We start from the raw sequence: 20,349 nt of genomic DNA on the forward strand, positions 1-20,349 counted from the left end.
GGAGGAGAAGGAGAAGAAAAAGAAAAAGAAAGAAGGAGCAAAGGAGAAAAACAAATGCTGTCGCTTTAAATTGGAACTGAGCATGCCTGGCTGTGGAATTCTGGGAGTTGAAGTCCACAAGTCTAAAAATATTTGAAACCCAGCACTGTGTCAGTGCCTCACCAGTCATAAACCTCACCGCACGTCACTGATTCCAACTGTACCGGTTAGAACGGGATTTGAAACCCACTACTGGGTGTTAAGTATTGTCCAGATAGGTCTATCAGAACTTCGAACAGTCACTAAGTGACCGGTCATAAGTCAAGAACTATCTGTACTATTAGTAGACTTCTTTACAAACATGAAGGTAAAAACAGCAGAATGTTACTCCTGTCAATGGTATTTGACTACAGTTTTTTTTTTTTATAATTAACACATTATATACATTATACATTATATACATTATATACAGTACATTCTATATACTTTTAACTGCAGTGTGGAGAATGAATTTTAGATTTCTTTTTCACATGTGCAGAACAATTTACAGTGAACTGCACACACGCAGTCACTAAAAGCAGCAGCAAGGAAACCGGTTCAGGGGTATGGTAGACCTGGGTCACTGCTGGTTGTGCGACCCAGGTCTGAATTCCACTACCGGTTCGGAACTGAGCCAAACCAGGAGCAACCCACCTCTGAGGCAACCTGAGTACTCATGGAATTGACACAGAGAGAGAGACAGAGATATAGTCTGGGCTGTCCATCAGTACCCAGATGGAGAATCAACAGTCCCCAGGTCTGGAGGAGACTGATGAGGAAGAGGAGGAACAGCTGGGCCCAGTGCCTGACACGCAGCTGCACAGAAGGCAGAGAAAGAGAGAGCAGTAGAAAGCCGTGGACTGATCCTGGGGAAGGAAGAGCCACCGCTGCTAACCTTAACTCTGGGGATAAAAGGCAGGGAACGGAGATGAATAGGTGTGCCAGATAACTATTCAACTTCCGGATGGACTTGTTAGCCTGCGAGATAAGCTTTTTGCTGGGGCAGCCGACATTCCTAATAAAGCAGGGTTTCTCAACCATGGTGACTTTAAGTCCTGTGGACTTCAACTCCCAGAATTCCCCAGCTGGCTGGGGGATTCTGGGAGTTGAAGTCCACAGGACTTCAAGGTTGAGAAACACTGTAATAAAGGAATCTTTTGAGTTGACATCAGAGGGTTTGGCATGTTTAGGGAGCTGGATCAGAACACCACCTATCAGTACATAGTCCTGCAAAAAAAATCTAATAATAATGATAACACGCAAGGCATATAAATAGTTTTGAAACCTATTTAAATTAATCCTCACTTTGCAAACGTTTTTTTTTAAATAAAATAAGCCATTTGGCTATCACAGATACATGTTAAAGCTGGCTTAAAGCAAGTGCAGATGGCCATCCCTGTACTGCATTGGGAAGTTCCCCAGATATGATGCAACCACAGAGAAATATTGACTTCAAGTTGCAACCAAATGAATGACTGCTACGAAAATAAACCTCCCAAGATGATCTCTGCTTTGGAAGAGGAAGTCTTATCTTGGGTATCCCCAGCTCAAAGGTTCAAGTTTTAAAAAATAGTAACAGTATAAAGGTTATGCTCTTTGTTAATCTAAAGATTTGAAATAGTGGAATAAGGTCAATTTGATTGCAACATTTTGATGAATGATGCACCAAAGGACAGATGTACAGGAAATGCGTTACAGAAATGGTTCTCAACCTTTTTTCACCATGGACCCTCTTTAAATATATTTTGTGGCCACAGACTATGGCCACGGACCAGGCATGAAATCCTCTTATCTTGACTACCGGTTCGGAAATGGGAGCAGAGTGTCCGTGATGACGTCTGGGCAGGTGGGCAGAGCCTCCCACCGCCGCTGCTACCGGTTCATCTGAACCGGGGCAAACCAGCAAGAATACCAGCTCTGCCAGGGACAACCCCCCTTAAGAATTAACTCAAGATTTAAATCATAACATTTATTCAAAACTTCATGGACCCCTTGTGATGACATCGCGGGGGGGGGGGGGGGGCAGAGGTCTGTGGAGAGGAATCAGCTTGAAGATTATCAGGAAAGACACCTTTGTTTTTTATCATTAGAAGCCAAAGTTGATTTAAAAGGATGTGTAGACACATTTTTAAGATATTAAGAAAGTTCTGTTTCTGTTTTTGGAGATTTCATCTAAAGCATTTCATCTAAAGGAAAGGTGTCAAACTCAATTTCATTGAGGGCCCCATCAGGGCTGTGGTTGACCTTCGAGGGGGTGGGGGGTGGCCGACTAGATAGGTGTGGCTAACTGGGTGGGCGTAGCCAGCTTGATGCTGCTCACTGGGCATGGCACCAAGCCGGGCACTGAGCTGAGAGGCCCAGTGAAGAGATGAAGTGTTCTGACCCAGCCTTAGCAGAACCAAGAAACAGACTCCTTGTCCCGAAAACCCCCTCTATATTTAGCTATTGTGAATTCATAGCATTCACACACAGAAAAGTCCAGGCAATAATCCTTCCAAGGGTTTATTGCAATAACAGACCTTATCAGTCCTTGGATAATTGCCAGGCCGAGAGCTTCCAGTCGCAAAGCTGTAAATTAATTCCTGGCAAGAAGTCTCTGAGGCATGAACCACGATAAGCAAATCTTTCCGAAAGAAAGACAAACTGTTGTCTCCTGCAACCATCACCGATGTTTCCTCTTGGGTAGACTGAGCCGAAGCCACCCTGGCCCAATGTTTCCTCTTCGCATTGGGGAGACCAGGCCGAAGTGACATAGGTAGACTGGGCTGAAGCGACCTGGGCTGGCCCCTTACATTTTCCAGGATGGCCCCATGGGCTGGATCCAACCACCTTGCGGGCCAGATTCAGCCTGCGGACCTTGAGTTTGGCACCCCTGATCCAAAGCAATCAGATTTAGCACCATCCTAGAATTATGATCCCACACACATAAATGGACTATCTCCATTTTATTTGGATTCAATTTCAACTGATTTCCACCACATAATTACCTTTGGGTAGACATTTAGACCACATTGCCTGATGATGTTGACACAGAGAAGTGGATTTGAATGTAGCTATTATATTAATAACAGTTCACTCTACAGCTCCTGATTTTTTTTCAATAGTTTCAGTTTATGTCTAGACGTATCAGGGACAAAATGAAATCTTGAGGGACCTCAAGAACCATTGCAGAAAAGACCCCCCCCCAATTCCCAGAACTGCCCAATCCAAAAGAAAAACATGGACAATAGTATCAAAATTTGCTAAGCGATCTAGGAGAATCAGAATTTACCTTCTGCTCTTCTTCTAAATGAAGTTATCCATTAGGTTGACCAGGTCAGTCTCAAATCTCATAACTTACTCAAATACCTGTCTGAAATATATCTAGAATCCATTTCATTTAGGACTGTCTGCAGGTGAGAAGCTATCTCTTTCTCAATTACTTTGCCCAACCATGGACCAGAGATGGGTTCCTACCGTTCAGACCTGTTTGGCCAAATAGGTAGTAACTTGGCCTGCCACGCCCCCGAACCCGTTCTCTCGGCGGTGCCATAGGTGCTGCCATTTTGTTTTTGGCTTCTGCGCATGCTCAGAAGCATTTTGTTTAGTACTGTGCATGCATGCGTAAACTGGCAGTAGCGGCAGTCAGAACCCACCCCTGTCATGGACAGTTAGAAGCTGGCCTGGAATTGGGAAGCGGACCTTCCCTTGAGAAGCAAAGGAGGACTTCTTAAAATAAGTGCCTCCATTAAACAAGGAGGCAATTTCCCATGTGAAAAAGACAGTGATAATTCTTAGTAACCTGTTCCAGAGCTTCCTGGCAGGTGGGCATAAGCCATGTTGGACAAATATTGTCCCAAAACAACCATTCACATCATCAGAATTATTGATTGAAATTGATCTAGTTTAATCAGAGGAAGAATACCTGGGCCTTCTCTTGACTTGAAATCTAAAACAGTGTGTCAAGGTCATCTCAGTTCTAAGAAACTTGTTGAAAGCATCAAATTCAGAAGGTTGTAATTTCAAATGTAGAGATTGAAAAACAGATGTTACTTCTCCCACAAGGTCAGCTCAGATGAACAAATCTGCAGATGGCGCACAGAAATACTGCTTCTCCTTTTCGCGCGGACTGCCACAGCAGAGCATCTCCAATTGTCTATATCGTATCTTTAAAAGATTTGAGGAACATTTCCTACCACCTGTACTCAGAGGCTGCTTTCTGTTCCACATCTCATGTTACATCTGACTATAATTCTTGTTTTATATCTAATTAAATAGCAAATGGTATGCACGAATTGTACGGTTTATGAAAATCAGATAGATTGTTTATTAAGTCTTTAAAGAAGAAGGACATTTAAAACAGATGAACACTTTTCCCCAAATGTCCTTTTTCGTTTCTCAGAAAATATAGAGAGAAAGGGAAGGGAAGGTATCCCGTCCACTATTCTTAAAAATTTTATATCAACTTTTATTAGACTTTATATTGTTCATTTTTTCTGAAGGAAAAAAAAAACCTTAGATCATGGGTTCTAGAGCCAGTTATGACAGGTTCTAGAGAACCGGTAGCGGAAATTTTGAGTAGTTCGGAGAACCGACAAATAGACTGGCCTTGCCCCCACTGCCTCCCAGTTGATCTTCTTCTGTTGCCCTGAACAGGAGAACTGAGCTGGAAAGCAGGTTAGCAGGGCAGGAGGGAATGGGGATTTCGCAGTAACCTTCCCCTGCCATGCCCACAAAGCCATGCCCACAAAGCCACACCACGCCCACAAAGCCACACCCACAGAACCAGTAGTAAAAAAAAATGAATCCCACCACTAATGGGTTCCTACATAAAATACATACACCAGTGCTAGTGACAACAACTTCTTGTTATGTACACAATATATAAAATAACAGTGGAGAATTGATTACAGCAGAATCACGAAAGTTTTTGTTAATTATGTTAAGAATTGCACAATTCGTGAGAAAAAAAAATTCTCTGAATCACATATATAACGGGGTGAAGCTCCTGATTGCAGAGACAAGGTTTCAGGCAATGGAGTTTTCTTCTCTTTTATCCCATCCCATAAGTGCTTCCCAGATATTTGATTAGGAACAGGCCCAATCCACCAGAACAGACTTTGACAATGTGCAAGGAACTGCAAAAGCATCTATGCTTCCGCCTCTTTTCATTTTTTTTACCTCATTAAATATCCCATCTTTATATAGGATTACTAAATTTATAATTAGTTCATCAATTACTTTTTAACTGATAAATTACTTTTTTTTTTAAAATCGCAAACTTTTTACTATACATGAAGTTACAGGGTAAGGTCATCTGCTGATTTGGTGTGATTATATTCAACTGTGCATTTCGACTCCAGGCTGAACTGAGGATGTTGGAACTATCAGAATCTTAACTGGGAAGAACAGATCCAAACTCAAGGAAGATGTAATGGCAATTAATTCAAAAACCTATTGATTCTGGAATGATTCTGGACCGCGATGTATCTCCACGGGAGAGCAAGCTTACAACTTAAATGTCCTCCTAGGTAGAATAGTGGAAGCTGTGGCCAGGAAGGGTATTGGCTTCTGCTGGCAGATCAGTAGAGACCTTATGTGGGACAGGAGTTTCCGAAGGTCATGCCTGTCCTTCTTTTCTCTTGTCTGTGTTACAATAATTTAATTGTAATAAAATTATAGATGCCTTTTCAGAATCTTCAGTGGGTTACAAAATGCAAGCAACCAAGTGTTTATGGGATAGTCTTATTACGGTCATGTAACACCACTATTATGCAATCTGTATTGACCACCAATGTGTTTCTGAGAGCAGTTTGAGATATTGGCTATCATCAATGAATGACATTATGGGTCAAGGCCTAGATATCCAAAAAAACACCTTTCCCAGATAGACTCTGCCCCACCCCCACCCAAGAATGCTTGCTGAAGGTCCCATGTACACTAAGAGAAAGTAAGAAGCAGAGATTTGGATGGTGAAATGGGCAGCGTATACATTTAATAATAAATACATTCTCTGGAACAAACTCTCCTCAAATCAAAAGTAGTTCCCATTCTTACAAAAGTTTGTTAAAACTCAGCTGCTAAAATAAAATAAAAGATTATTGCTGTTCCTTCTTCTGAGCTTTACTCCCATTTTTTTTAATTCTTCAAATTTCAGCTTCTTCATGATCACTTCTGTATAAAAGCTGAACAGTGGTGGGATTCAAAAAAATTTACTACCGGTTCTGTGGGTGTGGCTTATGGGCATGGCGTTGCTTTGTGGGCGTGGCAGAGAAAGGATACTGCAAAATCCCTATTCTCTTCCCACTCCTGGGGGAAGGTTACTGCAAAATCCCCATTCCCTCTCCACCCCAGTAACCCTTTTTCCAGCTCCGTTCTCCTGTTCAGGGCAACAAAAGAAGATCAACTGGGAGGAAACGGGGGCAGGGCCAGCCTATTTGCTAGTTCGCCAAATACTCAAAATTTCTGCTACCGGTTCTCTAGAACTGGTCAGAACTGGCTGAATACCACCTCTGAAGTTGAATGCAAAAAGGTGAAAAAATGCAGACTTGCAACCCTCCTTTCTGTGTCTTGAATTAATCAGTGTCTCCATATGCTATTCATACAGTGGCTTGCTGATTCGTGTGCAGTGACTGCACCAACTTGGCTAGATGTGTTGGCACCCACAGGTCTTCTGGGGCTCTCCACGGCTCGTCATGATCAACACAATCAAATTTCTTATAGTCAATAAAGCGCATGAGATGTTCTTTTCATGTTCTTGAGATTTTTTTCATGATCCAGCATAGATTTGCAATATGGTCATAAGTGCCACAACCCATTCTGACGTCAGCTCGAACATCTTATAACTCCCTTTAGGTACTCACGCCAGACCTTGCTGTATGGTCTAAAGGAGAATCTTGCTAGCATGAGGGATGAGGGCAATTGTGCAATAATTGGAATAATCCTTACAGTTGTTTTTTTTTGGGGGGGGGGAATGGAATGAATACTGGCTGTTTCCAATCCTGTGACATGTGTTTGTTTCCCAAATTTTCTGGCCCAAAAAGATTGTGATTGGTAATGGGTGGTACAGGCCTCACCAATTCTACAGGGATTCAGCACTTGGGGTCTTGTTTGATAGTTGGCTCATTGCTCACAAGACCTCTTCCTGAAGAATGGCTTCCCTTTGCTCATTATCCTTGGGTGGTTGGGCCTCTTTGTTTGCTGCCTTACAGTTCTTCTGTATACTCATGTTATCCATTAGTGACACCTTGTTGGTCAGACAGTTCTGTCCCTTGTTTTGGTTATGCTTTTATGACCAGTAAATAGTGTTCTAAATACTTTGAACTGTGCAGATGCATTCTTGGTGTGGCCCTTCATGCAGTCCTCTTCTAGCTGCTTGAAATGCTGCTCTCAGTAAATGTTGATGTCTTTCCTTGCTGCTGTTTGGAAATCTACATTCAGTCTCCTTGCTTCCTCTCATTTGCTATCTGCTCTGACTGCTTTTCTTCACTTGGCTATTCTTATGGTTTCATCTAAGAGCCACTTCTGCTTTTTCTTTGGCTTCTTGAATGGTCTATGTTCAACTACTGTTTCAATCATAGTTAATTGAATTTCTTGCAATAGTAACTTGGGCACTTTCTCAATAGTGTCTGACAGTTCAAACCTATTTTTCACATCAGTATTGCAAGCTAAGTCACTGCTCACTGTCAGAAGTTTGATTCTGACCAGCTCAAGGTTGGCTCAGCCTTCCATCCTTCTGAGGTCGGTGAAAGGAGGACCTGGATTGTTGGGGCAATATGCTGACTCTGTAAACTGCTTAGAGAAGGCTGTAATATGAAGCAGTATGTAAGTCTAAGAGCTATTGCTAGAGCTGTCTTTTTGATGTTGTATAATTTGACTCTAATTGTCTATAATGTCATAATTTGACACAATCTACACATTTTATAGATTTTTGAAATAACATAGTCAACATATTGAATATTCTCCAATATTCAATACGTTGTTCTATTTAGAACAACGTGCAAGTCAATGGTTGATTATTTAGGAGTGGTAGGCCTTCACGCACTCAATAAGCAAAAGAAATTCTACAGAATTCCACTACTACTTGGTCCTTTTCCCTCTTGAATAATTGTACAGAAGTCTATTGCTTTTAAAAAATTATTTAAATGCCTTTTTCTACTAATTTAGCCGATCAAAGAAAGTGTATCACTAAAAATACAGATTGACAGCTCTGTCAACTTTGTCAATTAAGCTAAGCAATTAATCACTTGAAATGTCAGTTTTCAATTAGAGGTTAAAGCTGGCAGAATTAATTTTTAAAGTTTTTCTGTTATACCTTTTTGACAAGACTTCTTTCTCTTCGAAAAATGCATGATTAAGAGGTTTATTTAAAGTAATTGGAACGTTCGGTTTTTAAACACTTATAATTAGGAAAATGTTTTAATTTGCCTCAACAATAATACAAAGTATATGCAATTACTTCTGGGGAGAAAATGTGATCACTCAGAGTGGACATCGACTTAATGACACATAGTTGATCAAAATTTTCTATTAAACAGAAAATCCAGAAAAAAATATTTCTTCTGTCTTCTTTTCTTCATTGTTTTTCTCCTTTTTCTGATACATTTGTTTTATAATGGCTGGGTTTATAAACCACTCTGAGACACACCAAGGCCAACTCATTTTACCTGCTCTATTGTGGGAATATATTTAATTTATATTCATTGTATCACACAATCTCAGATAATTGGATTTAATAAGTCATGGCTAATTTTGCCGTCAATTAATATTTCACGCAAACATACATGTTATCATAATTGTTTCCATTGTTCATTATTTTATACTCTTGCCAATTTAATTTTAGACAGTTATGGTTCCTTTAGATAGGTTTTAGATAATTTTAAACCAGGGGTCTCCAAACTAGCAACTTTAAGGCTTGTGGATTTCAACTGCCAGAATTCCTCAGCCAGCATAGCTGGGATTTGAAGTCCTCAAGTCTTAAAGTTGCCAAGTTTGGAGACCCCTGTTTGAGATAGTTAGGAATCTTAGTACAAAGAAAAAGTTGAACACAAAAGTGGATCAACCACCTCAAAACCTTGTCCTGACAATCTAAAATCTGATCCTTTTTAACATGACTCTGGTGTATTGCACACTCATAAAAGGAATGGACCTTGGATTATCTAGACACATCTGCCTCACAGATGGGTTCCTACCTATTCAGTCTGGTTCAGCCAAATAGGTAGTAACGCCCGCGGACATGTGACCGTACCAACTCTATGATCGGCGGCGCCATCTTGATTTTCTGTTCTGCACATGCGCAGAACAATCTTCATTTTAAAAATGTAATTTTTATTTGTTTTTTATTTGTTGTGCACATGCACAAATTGTTTCTAAATGAAAATATGCACGTGCAGAGCGCACACAAAAGTTTTTATTACCAAACCGGTAGTCATGGTGGCCACAACCCACCCCTGATCTGCCTCTTTGGAAATGTTATCCCCCATCATGGACATACCTTCTTGGGAATTGGGTGGGATCAAACCAAATCACAGCAGGATTACAAGTATGTGATTTCTTTTGTTATAACTTAGCACAGTTCAAAGCCTGCAATTATGGTTTGTAAACAATGATTAATGGCTTACTGTGATGTGTGAAATTAGTCCATGAGATTAATATTGAAAGGTAGCACTCCAAAGAAACTGAAGATTCATGGAAGCACTTGCTTTATGAAGAAAAACCCTCTTTAGATGTACAAAGTATGTGTCAACATCTTCGCATGTAGGGAAGGATACAACTCATGAAATGTAGAGATTTCCTGGAATCAGCAGTGAGCTTTCTATAAATTTCTATTCAGACTACCCAACATTTTTAGATTTGTAAAAAATAATCCAAAACCAGAATTCTTCCCTTCAGCTAAAAAGGATTGTAGGTAAATATCATCAATACCTCAAATGCCTATAGGCAGCAATTTTCTATTGATTTCTTTTTTAGATATTCTGGGTTTGTTTCCTAAGAAAATCTAGGAAGTGTATATTGTGAGATTGCAGTTCCAACGTGTGATCATTTGGGGAAATCTGATATAATGCTCTATAACATTTTCTGACCATGATAATGTACGTTTGTCAGTGATCAGTCACTAACATCCCTTCACACAACTATTCAAAGTATTTTGTGGTGAAGTTATGTCAACTTGAAAAACTAGTTCCACTGTTTCTGTGGAAAAGGGTATTGAATTCCGTGCTCTGATCCCTTTAAACTGATGGGTGATATTATCAAAGTGGCAGTCATAACCACCTGGCCATCACGGGTTTTACAAATTTATATTATTTGAGAATTGCAAAATTGCTTATGTTGAACATAAAATCAGCTATAATGACCTAAGGACCGAAATATATTTTGTGTATGTCTTTGATTCATTTTTTTTAAACTCCTGGCACCTGCCTGACCTAGACTCTGTAGTTTTCTTGGCAATATTTCGGAAGTGGTTTGCCACTGCCTTCTTCCTAAAGCTGAGTGAAAATGACTGTTATCAACTCTTTCATCTTCCAGTTTTTACTAAACAGGCTTTTGAGTGAGAAAAATCTTAATAAAGTATTATTGTTTATCTTATTAGTATGATAAATTCTGGAAATGATTCGCTATGAGGAGTGGTGAAAGGAGTCAGATAACATAAATTTCTAGAACAGGGGTGTCAAACTTTATTTCATTAAGGACTGTATCAGGATTGTGTTTGACCTCGGAGGGGGGGGGGGCATGGCCAGCTCATCGTCACTCCTATCAGGGGCGCTTGTGATAACCGTAGCAGCAAAAATGAGCTCCCAAGCTCCGTTTTCGGTTGCCACGGCCTCCTGCAATCCTCTGTTGAATGGCCATCTGCATGGATGGTGTAATTTAAGACAATGAGTAGGTTCTCTAAAACGGGGGTGTTGAACTCGCGGTCCATGGGCCAGATGCGTCACATACTGGTCACGCCCACCTCTAATTTAGCGAAGGGGAAAAAGTTGTGATACATCATATGACGACAACGTGATGCCGCGAGTTTGACACCCCTGCCCTAAATGGTTAATGCATTCTATGATTCTACAAGTATCTTGGAGTAATTAAATTAAATCAGTAATAAGTCAAAACACAATATTTTAGAGCATTTGTAGGAACTGTTTGGAACCCGCAAGGGCCACCCACTATTCATAAACTATAATCAGGTGAAAAGGTTTCACCTGAGTACCTATTTATACAAAACTAAAAGACACGCCAACCAAAATAAATACCAGCTGCATAGCAGTTTCTCTTTCACTGAATACAGCAAATTTATTCCTTTCTCACAGTAATGGAGCAAACGTTGAAGCTGGTAGATATTTCACACGCCTCATGTGGCCTAGTGAGAACCATAGATTTCTTTTTATTTCCCAGAATTTCAATCAGATTTCTTTTGTTTGAAGTCCTCCGGGATATGTTTGACTGCAACCCTAACAACAGTCATCCACAAAGAAGAGTGAGAACAACTTGTGCTGTTGACCCCAGATTGAAACAGGGCAGATACAAAGTTTTCATGAATGGAACTAAAATGGGTCTGCTAATACCAGCAGATTAAATCATTAAATTCTATGTAATTGGTCCTTTCCCATCCTGACACCATTCAGGTGTGGCTGTTAGTTGAATGAATACCAGGGCATGCAGAAAGTAGTAAGTTGCTGAAGGCTGATCATACTGAATTATTGTCCACCTGTCCATAAGAAGACATTATGTCACACATTTCTTTTTATAAAGTTTTACATGACTTCCACTTCTCCTATGTCTCAAGTGGGGGAAGGAAATCTTTCTATTTTTATGCAGTGCATATCCTCTACACTGTTTTTACCTTTACTGACCTCCAGGAGGCGGTATGTAAGCAGGTCGTTTTAATTACCTACTTTGGGAAATTGCCAATCCTTTATAAAGATCCATTTTTGGCTTATCCACTCTGATTGTATGGGAGTTCTGATATGCGTTTTTATGTATTTAAAAGGATGTCCACAACTTGTGTTTGTTATAAATACAAAACAGTGGGGTGCATTTTGCACCTTAAGGAAAGTATTTAATTGAGGAAAATATTTAATATCTTGACAACCATACAGTTCATGTCTTCAGTGGGTATGTATGTAGGTAAGATCTTGGAATATTTAACATATCGATTTAAACAGTTATTGCTTGCAGGTTGTTAAAACAGTCTTTTATGTAGACTTGTAAATTAGAATTTATCCTTTAGGCTAGAAGGCAGGATATTGGAGGAGCAGGAGGAGCAGCAGGAGGAGGAGGAGAACTAAGACACTGTCCTGGTAGTTTTTGACTTATGACCATAATTTAGCCTAGCAATTACAGTTATAATTCATGATGTTCGTAAAGTGGGTCACCATGTGATTGAACCTGATATTATTATTATTGCATCAACAGAATTAATAATAATAATAATAATAATAATAATAATAATAATAATAATAATAATAATAATAATAATAATAATAATAATAATAATAATAATAATAATAAAAAATACGTTACGACGTCCTAGGCCCCTGGGTGGGGCCCGACTAGTAATTAATGCCAAATCCGGCGAAACAACTGGCCGCTGTGATACAATTCTGTTGATGCAATAATAATAATAGTAATAGCAACAACAACAACAATAATCACAAAATACTGGGACTTGCAAATTGAGGTTGAGTGACTGTGGAAAAAGAAATCATGTGTTGTCCCAATTGTAATTGGAGCCCTTGGAGCAATACCTAAAGGGCTACCTCGCTATTTGGAAATTCTAAATTTACCTGACTTGAACATTCTGACTCTACAAAAAACCACCCTACTTGGAACAGCTTATATCCTCCGACATTACCTTAACAGTTCCTAGGTCCTTGATTAGGACTCAAGCTGTTGAGCTACCAACCAGCCCCAAAGGCTGTGAATCTCATTAAAGATTAACATAATAATAACAACAACAACAATAAAAATAAAAATAATAAAAATAAAAATAATCATTAATTAAATGCAGCAGCTAGAAAGCAAATTCATTGTTCGTTATATGTCAGTTTTTGCTGGAAACTGGAAGTAAACATTGGTTTCTGGAAAAACTGGCATAAATCACAATCACATGATGGCAGGGAGCTGCAAACAGTCATGAATGCAGGCTTGTTGCCGAACACCCCAAATGCAGTGACATCCTTGTGTGAGGAATGATATCAGAACTTCAGAACTCGGTCATAAGTATCTTTTTGCGGGTCCATTATCCATTACGCGACCAATCATAAGTTGAACACTACCTCTATAACACATCGTGATAATAGCAATAGCACTTAAACATGGCTTCACAGTGCTTTACAGTCCTCTCTAAGCAGTTTACAGAGTCACCTTATTGCCCTTTTTGAGTCAACCTTGAGCCAGTCAGGATAGAAAGAATCAAACTTCTGGCAGTGAGCACTGAGTTAGCCCTGCAGTACTGCATTCTAATCACTGCACCACCACAGCTCTTATAATAATTTACTTCTATAATTGTACATTCTCTTTCTAGGAAGTTACTCAATGTCTTCTGTCGAATGGCAGATTTTGTGCTATGCTTTCATGACACTGAGTTACAAACATTTCCCAATAAATAGACTCACTGGGAAGATAAGTACTTTAAAGACATTAAAATACAATGGCAAATATTGACATTTTAGTTGTTGATGACATTGGGAGTGAAAAGATAAAGTTGTCAGAAGTCATGCTCAGCTTTTTGTTCAGCTCAATGGACAGATTTATGGCATTTCTTGGTAATGGTATGAAAGTGTTTCGCCATTGCCTTATTTCAGCATGTGGTAGTATGTATTCTAATGTAATAAATGGTGTCATCTGGTAGTAATTCTTACCATTTTCTTTCAAACAGGCAACTTCAAAAAATAGTGCATGATATCAAGAAAAATGATAGTGGAATAATGAGCAAGTTCAAAAAGTAAGTTATGTAAACGAGCAATCCACATGTGGAATTATTGTTCTCTTTGATTTTGATGCTTATTTTCTGTAATTATGTCAAATGTATCAATATACCTGGTTATTCTTTTTTATGTTCAATTGGGCTTGCGTCCAGAACATTTCTGGTTAGTGTAATCTGTACATCAAATGCAAAAGATTTTTCTTGATGCTCTTGTCTTATCCAACCAACTGTTTAGAATCTGTTTTGATAACATGTATATAAGCTGTGTTCCAACATCTTAACCAGCTGTATCGTCACCAAGAATTAGGAAGCCATTCGTTTGTATAGAAAAAGGTATGCATACATAAGGCCATCACCCTTGTTAAGGAAATCTCAACTAGGTTTTGGAACTTTCACACATTGTTAGCATCCCTTATGGTGGGTGAAGCTAGCAATTGTAGTTCAGTAACATCTGGAGGACATAAATCTACACCATAGGTTCAATATATAGTCTCCATGGGAATGACAGAGAATGAGAGTAAAGGCAAATGTTCTCTCACCTCTAGCTGAAAAACCATAACCTAGAAACCTAGAGCTGAAGAAGCTTCTTGGATGAGAAGCAAAATGTCTTCAAAGAAAAACAAGAAAGTCCAGTTGCCTCTTGAAAAAGCACCTTTGGGACAACCATGACCAGGATGACTGAGAATCTCCATAGATGTAATCAAAACATTTTAACCAGTTAATATCTGTGACTATTCCTTTCTGGTCTTATCATATTCATATTTCATAACCCCTGGTATGAAACTGCTGCCACAGTAGTTAGATGCCAGATTCAAGGACACCATGAAGATTATAAGCAGATGTATTAAAACCACTCACTGGCTTCCTGTTCTGAGCCCTATAGCACTGCCAGGCAAGATGCAATAGTGAGAGAATGCAGGAAAAGTATGGACAACTCATTCCTACCAGTGCATGCTAACCTTCCTCGTTTGTCAGCAGAAAGACTCAAATCCAGAAAGCCCCCATTGGCATTGCACAACTTCTGCCCAACAACTTTAACATCAGTTCTCAATGGAAAACCAAATGGGTTGCCAAATGCCGAAGACATTTAAATGACCACACAAAAAAGATGCCAGGCTTTGAACTACTACATCAGTAGTGGGCAATCCTGAATAGGATTCGCACCTCATCAGCATCTGCTGAGACACTCTTACAAATGGGGCATAGCTTCCTCCCCTCAGTGTGACTGCAGGGTCCCATGTCAAAGTGTAGATCACATCGTAACCGGCTGTAAGCTGTGGGCATATACCAATCTAGTATCTGATTTTTTAATACAAACGATGCTGTGTTTTAATGGTTAGATGGCCTAGATCAGGGGTGTCAAACTCAAGGGCCTGGGACCAGATCCGGACTTAGATCTGGCCCACGGAGCTGCCCTGGAAACAGTGAAGGACCGGCCTGCTTCCGAACTCCGTTTTTGGCTGCCCCAGCCCCCTGCAACCCTCTGCCAGTGAAAACGGAGCTCGTGAGGGCCACATGCGCTCCATTTTCATGGCAGAGGAATCCATGGCAGCCAAAAATGGAGTTCTGGAACCCCTTTTCACTGGCAGAGTGCTCCGGCCCCAACCACAGGCGCCCCAACGCGAGTGATGTCAAGCTGGCCACATCCACCCTGTCCATGCCCACCCTGTCCCCCTGAGGTCAAACACAACCCTGATGCGACCCTCAAAGAAATTGAGTTTGACACCCCTGGCCTAGACACTTAATATTTGAACATAGATTTTGTTTAACATTTATATTTCATTCTACTAATGTTGATGAAATGTTTGCATATATTGCTAGTCTACGCACTAAATATATTAATACATTCGTACCCTTCTAGTTCAGCTGGATAAAAAGGCTGTGCTATATAGAAACTAACAGCTTCTATCTTTAGCGGCTTCCAGTGTGAACAGTGGGGCAATGTTAACATCAGCAGTCTGAGTCATCAGAGTCCGAGTCACGAGAGTCTGCAGCTAGCTATAATGTGGCCAAAATGTAAATATAAGTAAATAATGAAATATAAGTACTGCCCTTTTTTGTGTGTGTCATGACATTGCTGGAAAGTGTATAGCTGTAGCTTCACCTTGTACATTTCATCGCCTCCCTATAGATGTTCACATTCTGAGTGAGAATGAGAAACAACAAGCAAAACATGACTATCTTTTCAGATGCTATCTCTAAACGCATTCCTCTCCTTTTCCCTAAATAAGAATGGCTGGTATTCACAGCAAATCCTCCTCCTCCCCCCCCCCCACCGCTTTAAGAGGCAATGTGGAGAATTGCAAAGTCCACCTACGATGGGTGTCACATTAGTGGCCTGACCTGTGCAAAGCAGGAAACCACCAGGGATACAAGTTGCAACTTGCAGAAACCTTCATTCACCTATTAAGGCATAAAGCCGTTTGTGTATTTGAAATCGGCAAATTGTTTGAACCAATTTAGTTCTGTCTTATTTAGTCATTCATGGTTAAACAAACTAGGATTTAACATGAATCCAGCCCATCTCTACAATGCAACCTACATCGAGGGGAGCATTTCAGACCAGTGATTATTCCATTTTATAATATCACGATATCCAACCTGTGAAGATCTGTGTTTCTGTCTCAATTATTGCACAACGTTCTCTGAATGGATAAAGTTTCAACATCTGCGTTGAAACTGCTGCCTACGTCTTCTGGTAGGATACCATCAACTTGTCTGCTTCTGTTGCAACCAGCATGATAAAACAAAACAAACACAATTGCTTTCCCTCCTTCAGAGATCTTACAGCAGTTTTTCTAGCAGCCATTTTCCACACTCACATCTGCTGTGTATACTTTTAAGTATATATTTATATTTAACCTTGAAACAGTTGGCTAAATATAGGTTATCTACAGAAAAATACTCCAGAACAAGAATCCTTCCTGATTAATTTGTATTTCCCTCCAGAAATTTCCTTTTGAAAACCCAAACTTGAATCCCTCACCTTTAAAGGCCTCTGCCTCTCCTAGGCTCTAATTGGGGGGGAGAGAGGGGGGGGGGGTTCCTGTGTTCAATGCACTCTGCAGACCCTCCTCTTTGGTCCACGGGATTGTAAGAACTCTCTCCTGCCTTCTGAAGCAATTGGACTTTTAAGAAATGCTTCTTAGTATTCTGTGGCATTTTGAATTTCACCCAAAAGTCTGCTTCAAAGTGCATTCCTGGGAAAGAGGTCTGCAATGTTGTGCTTTGCACACTCTAAAGAATATTGTAGTTGCAATGTATGGCTGTGAAAGTTGGACCTCAAGAAAGACTGAGCGCCAAAGAATTGAGGCCTTTGAACTATGGTGCTGGAGAAGACTCCTGTGAGTTCCTTGAACTGAAGGTGACCAAACCGGTCAGTCCTAGAGGAGATCAACCCTGACTGCTCTTTAGAAGGCCAGATCCTGGAGATGAAACTCAAATACTTTGGCCACCTAATGAGAAGGAAGGGCTCACTGGTCAAGAGCCTAATACTGGGAAAGACTGAGGGCAAAAGAAGAAAGGGACGGCAGAGATTGAGGTGGCTGGATGGAGTCACTGAAGCAGTAGGCGTGAGCTTAAATGGACTCCAGAGGATGGTAGAGGACAGGAAGACCTGGAGGAATGTTGTCCATAAGGTCGGATACGACTTTGCAACTAACAACAAAGAACATTTGAGAAATGAAATGCAGCACAATCCTATTGTGTCCCTTGTAATTCAGGCAAAGTTTTTTTCTTAAATCCAGTTGCCAAGCAGGACAATTTTTTTCCTGGGGTTTTAATGAGGATAGGAATGTTTCTGTCTATCTGAAGATAGTGTTACTCAGCCCCACCAAATGGTTTTTTCTGGCAGTTGATTAGGACTTGTTGTGAAATGTTTGCGTGTGAGCGATGTGCTATCTCTCTTGCCCATCTGTAACACGCAGTTGTTTGAGAGAAAAGGCACACTATTGCAGGAAAATCTGCAACTCTCAACCTAACCTCCGATTCTCAAAGAAGAGAAATCAGCTCTGCTTTTTGATAAAGGCGTCTTCAGAGGTAGCAAACAAAGGACATCAAAGAGTAACCAGAGATAGGGAAGATATACTTATATTGGACTAGACTTATCATGTGAGACTCAATGGAATTATCATTGAGAAAAGATTGTGCTTGACAGAACAAAAGATTCACCACCTCACATATTATGACCTTGAACAACAGATATAAACCAATAAAGTTGAGCCTTCAAGGTATCGTTGCCTTGTGGGAAGATGTCAAAGGTGCCCTCAGCTCACAGATGGTTGTCAAAATTGTCCCCTGTTTTTTTGGTTTCAACAGCTGACTTGCAACAATATATGAACTCTTCAAGGGAGGGTCCATTGAATTCGCCTGAATTTTGCTGAATTTCTGCAATTCTCTGTTTTGTTGTGGCTTTGGTGCATAAGGTATTCTCAGGTGACTAGTTCAGGTGGCGGCTAAGCAGGTGCCTGTAATTTGGTAAACAGCAAAAGAGAGTCTGTATTGACTGAAAACAGAGAAAACAATGCCTGGTTTAATATCGGAAACAAGAAGGCCCAGTCACATCAGGATAGGTCTTCTGCCAATGGGATTGAATTGGAAGAAAAGTGTGGGCTGGAAAGGGAATGACAAGTTTATACTAGTATATTTGGCTTTCTGCAGCCAAGGGCAAGATGTAGTAGCTTTTCTATTATATGAAGCTGTACTTGATGTGTATTTTCCCCCATAGGCAAAATGTAAGGACATCAAAGTCTTATTGATAATGTGACAATATTCTCAAAGTTTAGAAGTTTGGCTGGTTAATGGACGTATTATTATTGTGCACCTCCCAGAGCCACTTTTGATGAGATGGGCAGCTATATCGATTTGATTAATAAATAAATAAATATAAAAAGCTGTATGACCAGCTTTCTGTCCACAAAACATCTCAAAGAAGAGCAACTGGCAGAAATAAAATATCAAGCCTGCAGGCAATGTATCAGAATAATCTACAATTCAATGGCCAGTCCGAAGATTTTGACTTTGGGAAATAAAAAGGAGAAGAGAAAAGGAAGATGGACTTTTGCTGTGGCAACCAAGTGCCCCTTAAATCCTAAGCATGAATCACCATTTCTTGATCATTCCATTTGATGACCACAGCAGCCCATCAGGTCTTAAGAAGGCCCAGATAGTTTCCTTTGCTGAGCTAAGACAGAGAAATGAGGTGAAGCGTGTAAAGAGAGAGGAAGCGGCATCAAAAAGAAGGCCATAAATTGCAACAGAGCTGAACACAAAAGGGGAACTGGTGACATAATGTGGAATAGCTGTGTCTAGAGAGTTCCTGAGAATACTGAATGTCTACTGTAATTCAGGTTGCACATGATCTTGGCAACTTTAAGACATGTTGACTTCAAGTTTCAGAATTCTTAAAGTTGCCAAGAAGGTTGGGACGCTCCTTATCTAACTGAAAGCTAAGAGTCTCTCTCAGGAACACATCCGACGTACAATGAGGATTTTACAATAAGGCTTAGCCAGATGGGTGTTATTCTTTGTGTAAATTCTCTTCCTGCTGCTTTATCTGTTGACATTTATACCAATGACCCTTTTACTTATCTGTTGAGTTCTTTAGAGAAAGCAACTGTTGAAGACCAAATGAAACCAAGTTTCTTTTTTCCTAATCAGATAGCAATGTTGTTCTTTATGGAAAAGGTCACAAAAGTCCAGGTAGCCCTTGCCTTACAACGTTTAGCAAATTGTTCAATGTTACAATGGTGCTGAAAAAAGTGACTTACCACTGAGTTTCACGTTTGTCACATGGTCCCTACAGTCATGTGATCAAAATTAAATCCCTTGGCAATTGGCATTGATTTATAATCGCCGCAGCATCCCAGGATCATATGATTGTTATTTGCGACCTTCCAAAATTGGCTTCCAATCAGCAAAGTCAACGGAGGAAGCTGGATTCACTTAAAGATTGCATGCATCATCTAATGACTGGTGATTCACCCATGACAGAAAGGTCATAAATTTTGCCGTGACTCACTTAACAACTGCCTTGCTATCTGGGGGTGCTAGACCCAATTGTGGTTGTAGACGGCTTGTAGATGCTTGTCACAAGAGTACATGACCAAGCACTCATTGGCTGCAATCCTGAAGTTCATGTACCGTGTTGTTTGGAGTATAAGATGCACCAGAGTATAAGACGCATTAAGATTTTGAAGAGGCAAATTTTTAAAAAAAGGTTTTGCACTCTGAAGATCTCCCAAAAATGGCCCGTTTTTTGTCAAGAAAGGGCACGAATAGCCTTTAGGAGGCTTGTGGAGTGCTCCTGGGGGCTGAGGGGGCCCAAAAACAAGCAAAAATTGGCCCATTTGTCACAAAAACAGGCCCGTTTTTTGTCAAAAAAAGGGCATGTGTAGCCTTTAGGAGTCTTATAGAATGTTCCTGGGGGTTGG

General features: G+C 40.2%; 1 protein-coding gene across 4 annotated transcripts in view; it reads left to right on the plus strand.

Moving 5' to 3' along the window:
* Positions 1–20,349, plus strand: part of BLNK (B cell linker) — a 128,700-nt gene that overhangs the window by 68,213 nt on the left and 40,138 nt on the right. For all 4 annotated transcript variants that reach the window (XM_081954003.1, XM_081954001.1, XM_081954000.1 and 1 more), the window contains one exon: positions 13,871–13,936. In XM_081954003.1, coding sequence (XP_081810129.1) covers positions 13,871–13,936 — 66 coding nt within the window. The remainder of the gene's footprint in view (positions 1–13,870; positions 13,937–20,349) is intronic.

This window comes from Natrix helvetica, assembly GCF_964273705.1.
Source record: "Natrix helvetica genome assembly, chromosome: 5".
NCBI classification, from domain to species: Eukaryota; Metazoa; Chordata; class Lepidosauria; order Squamata; family Natricidae; genus Natrix; species Natrix helvetica.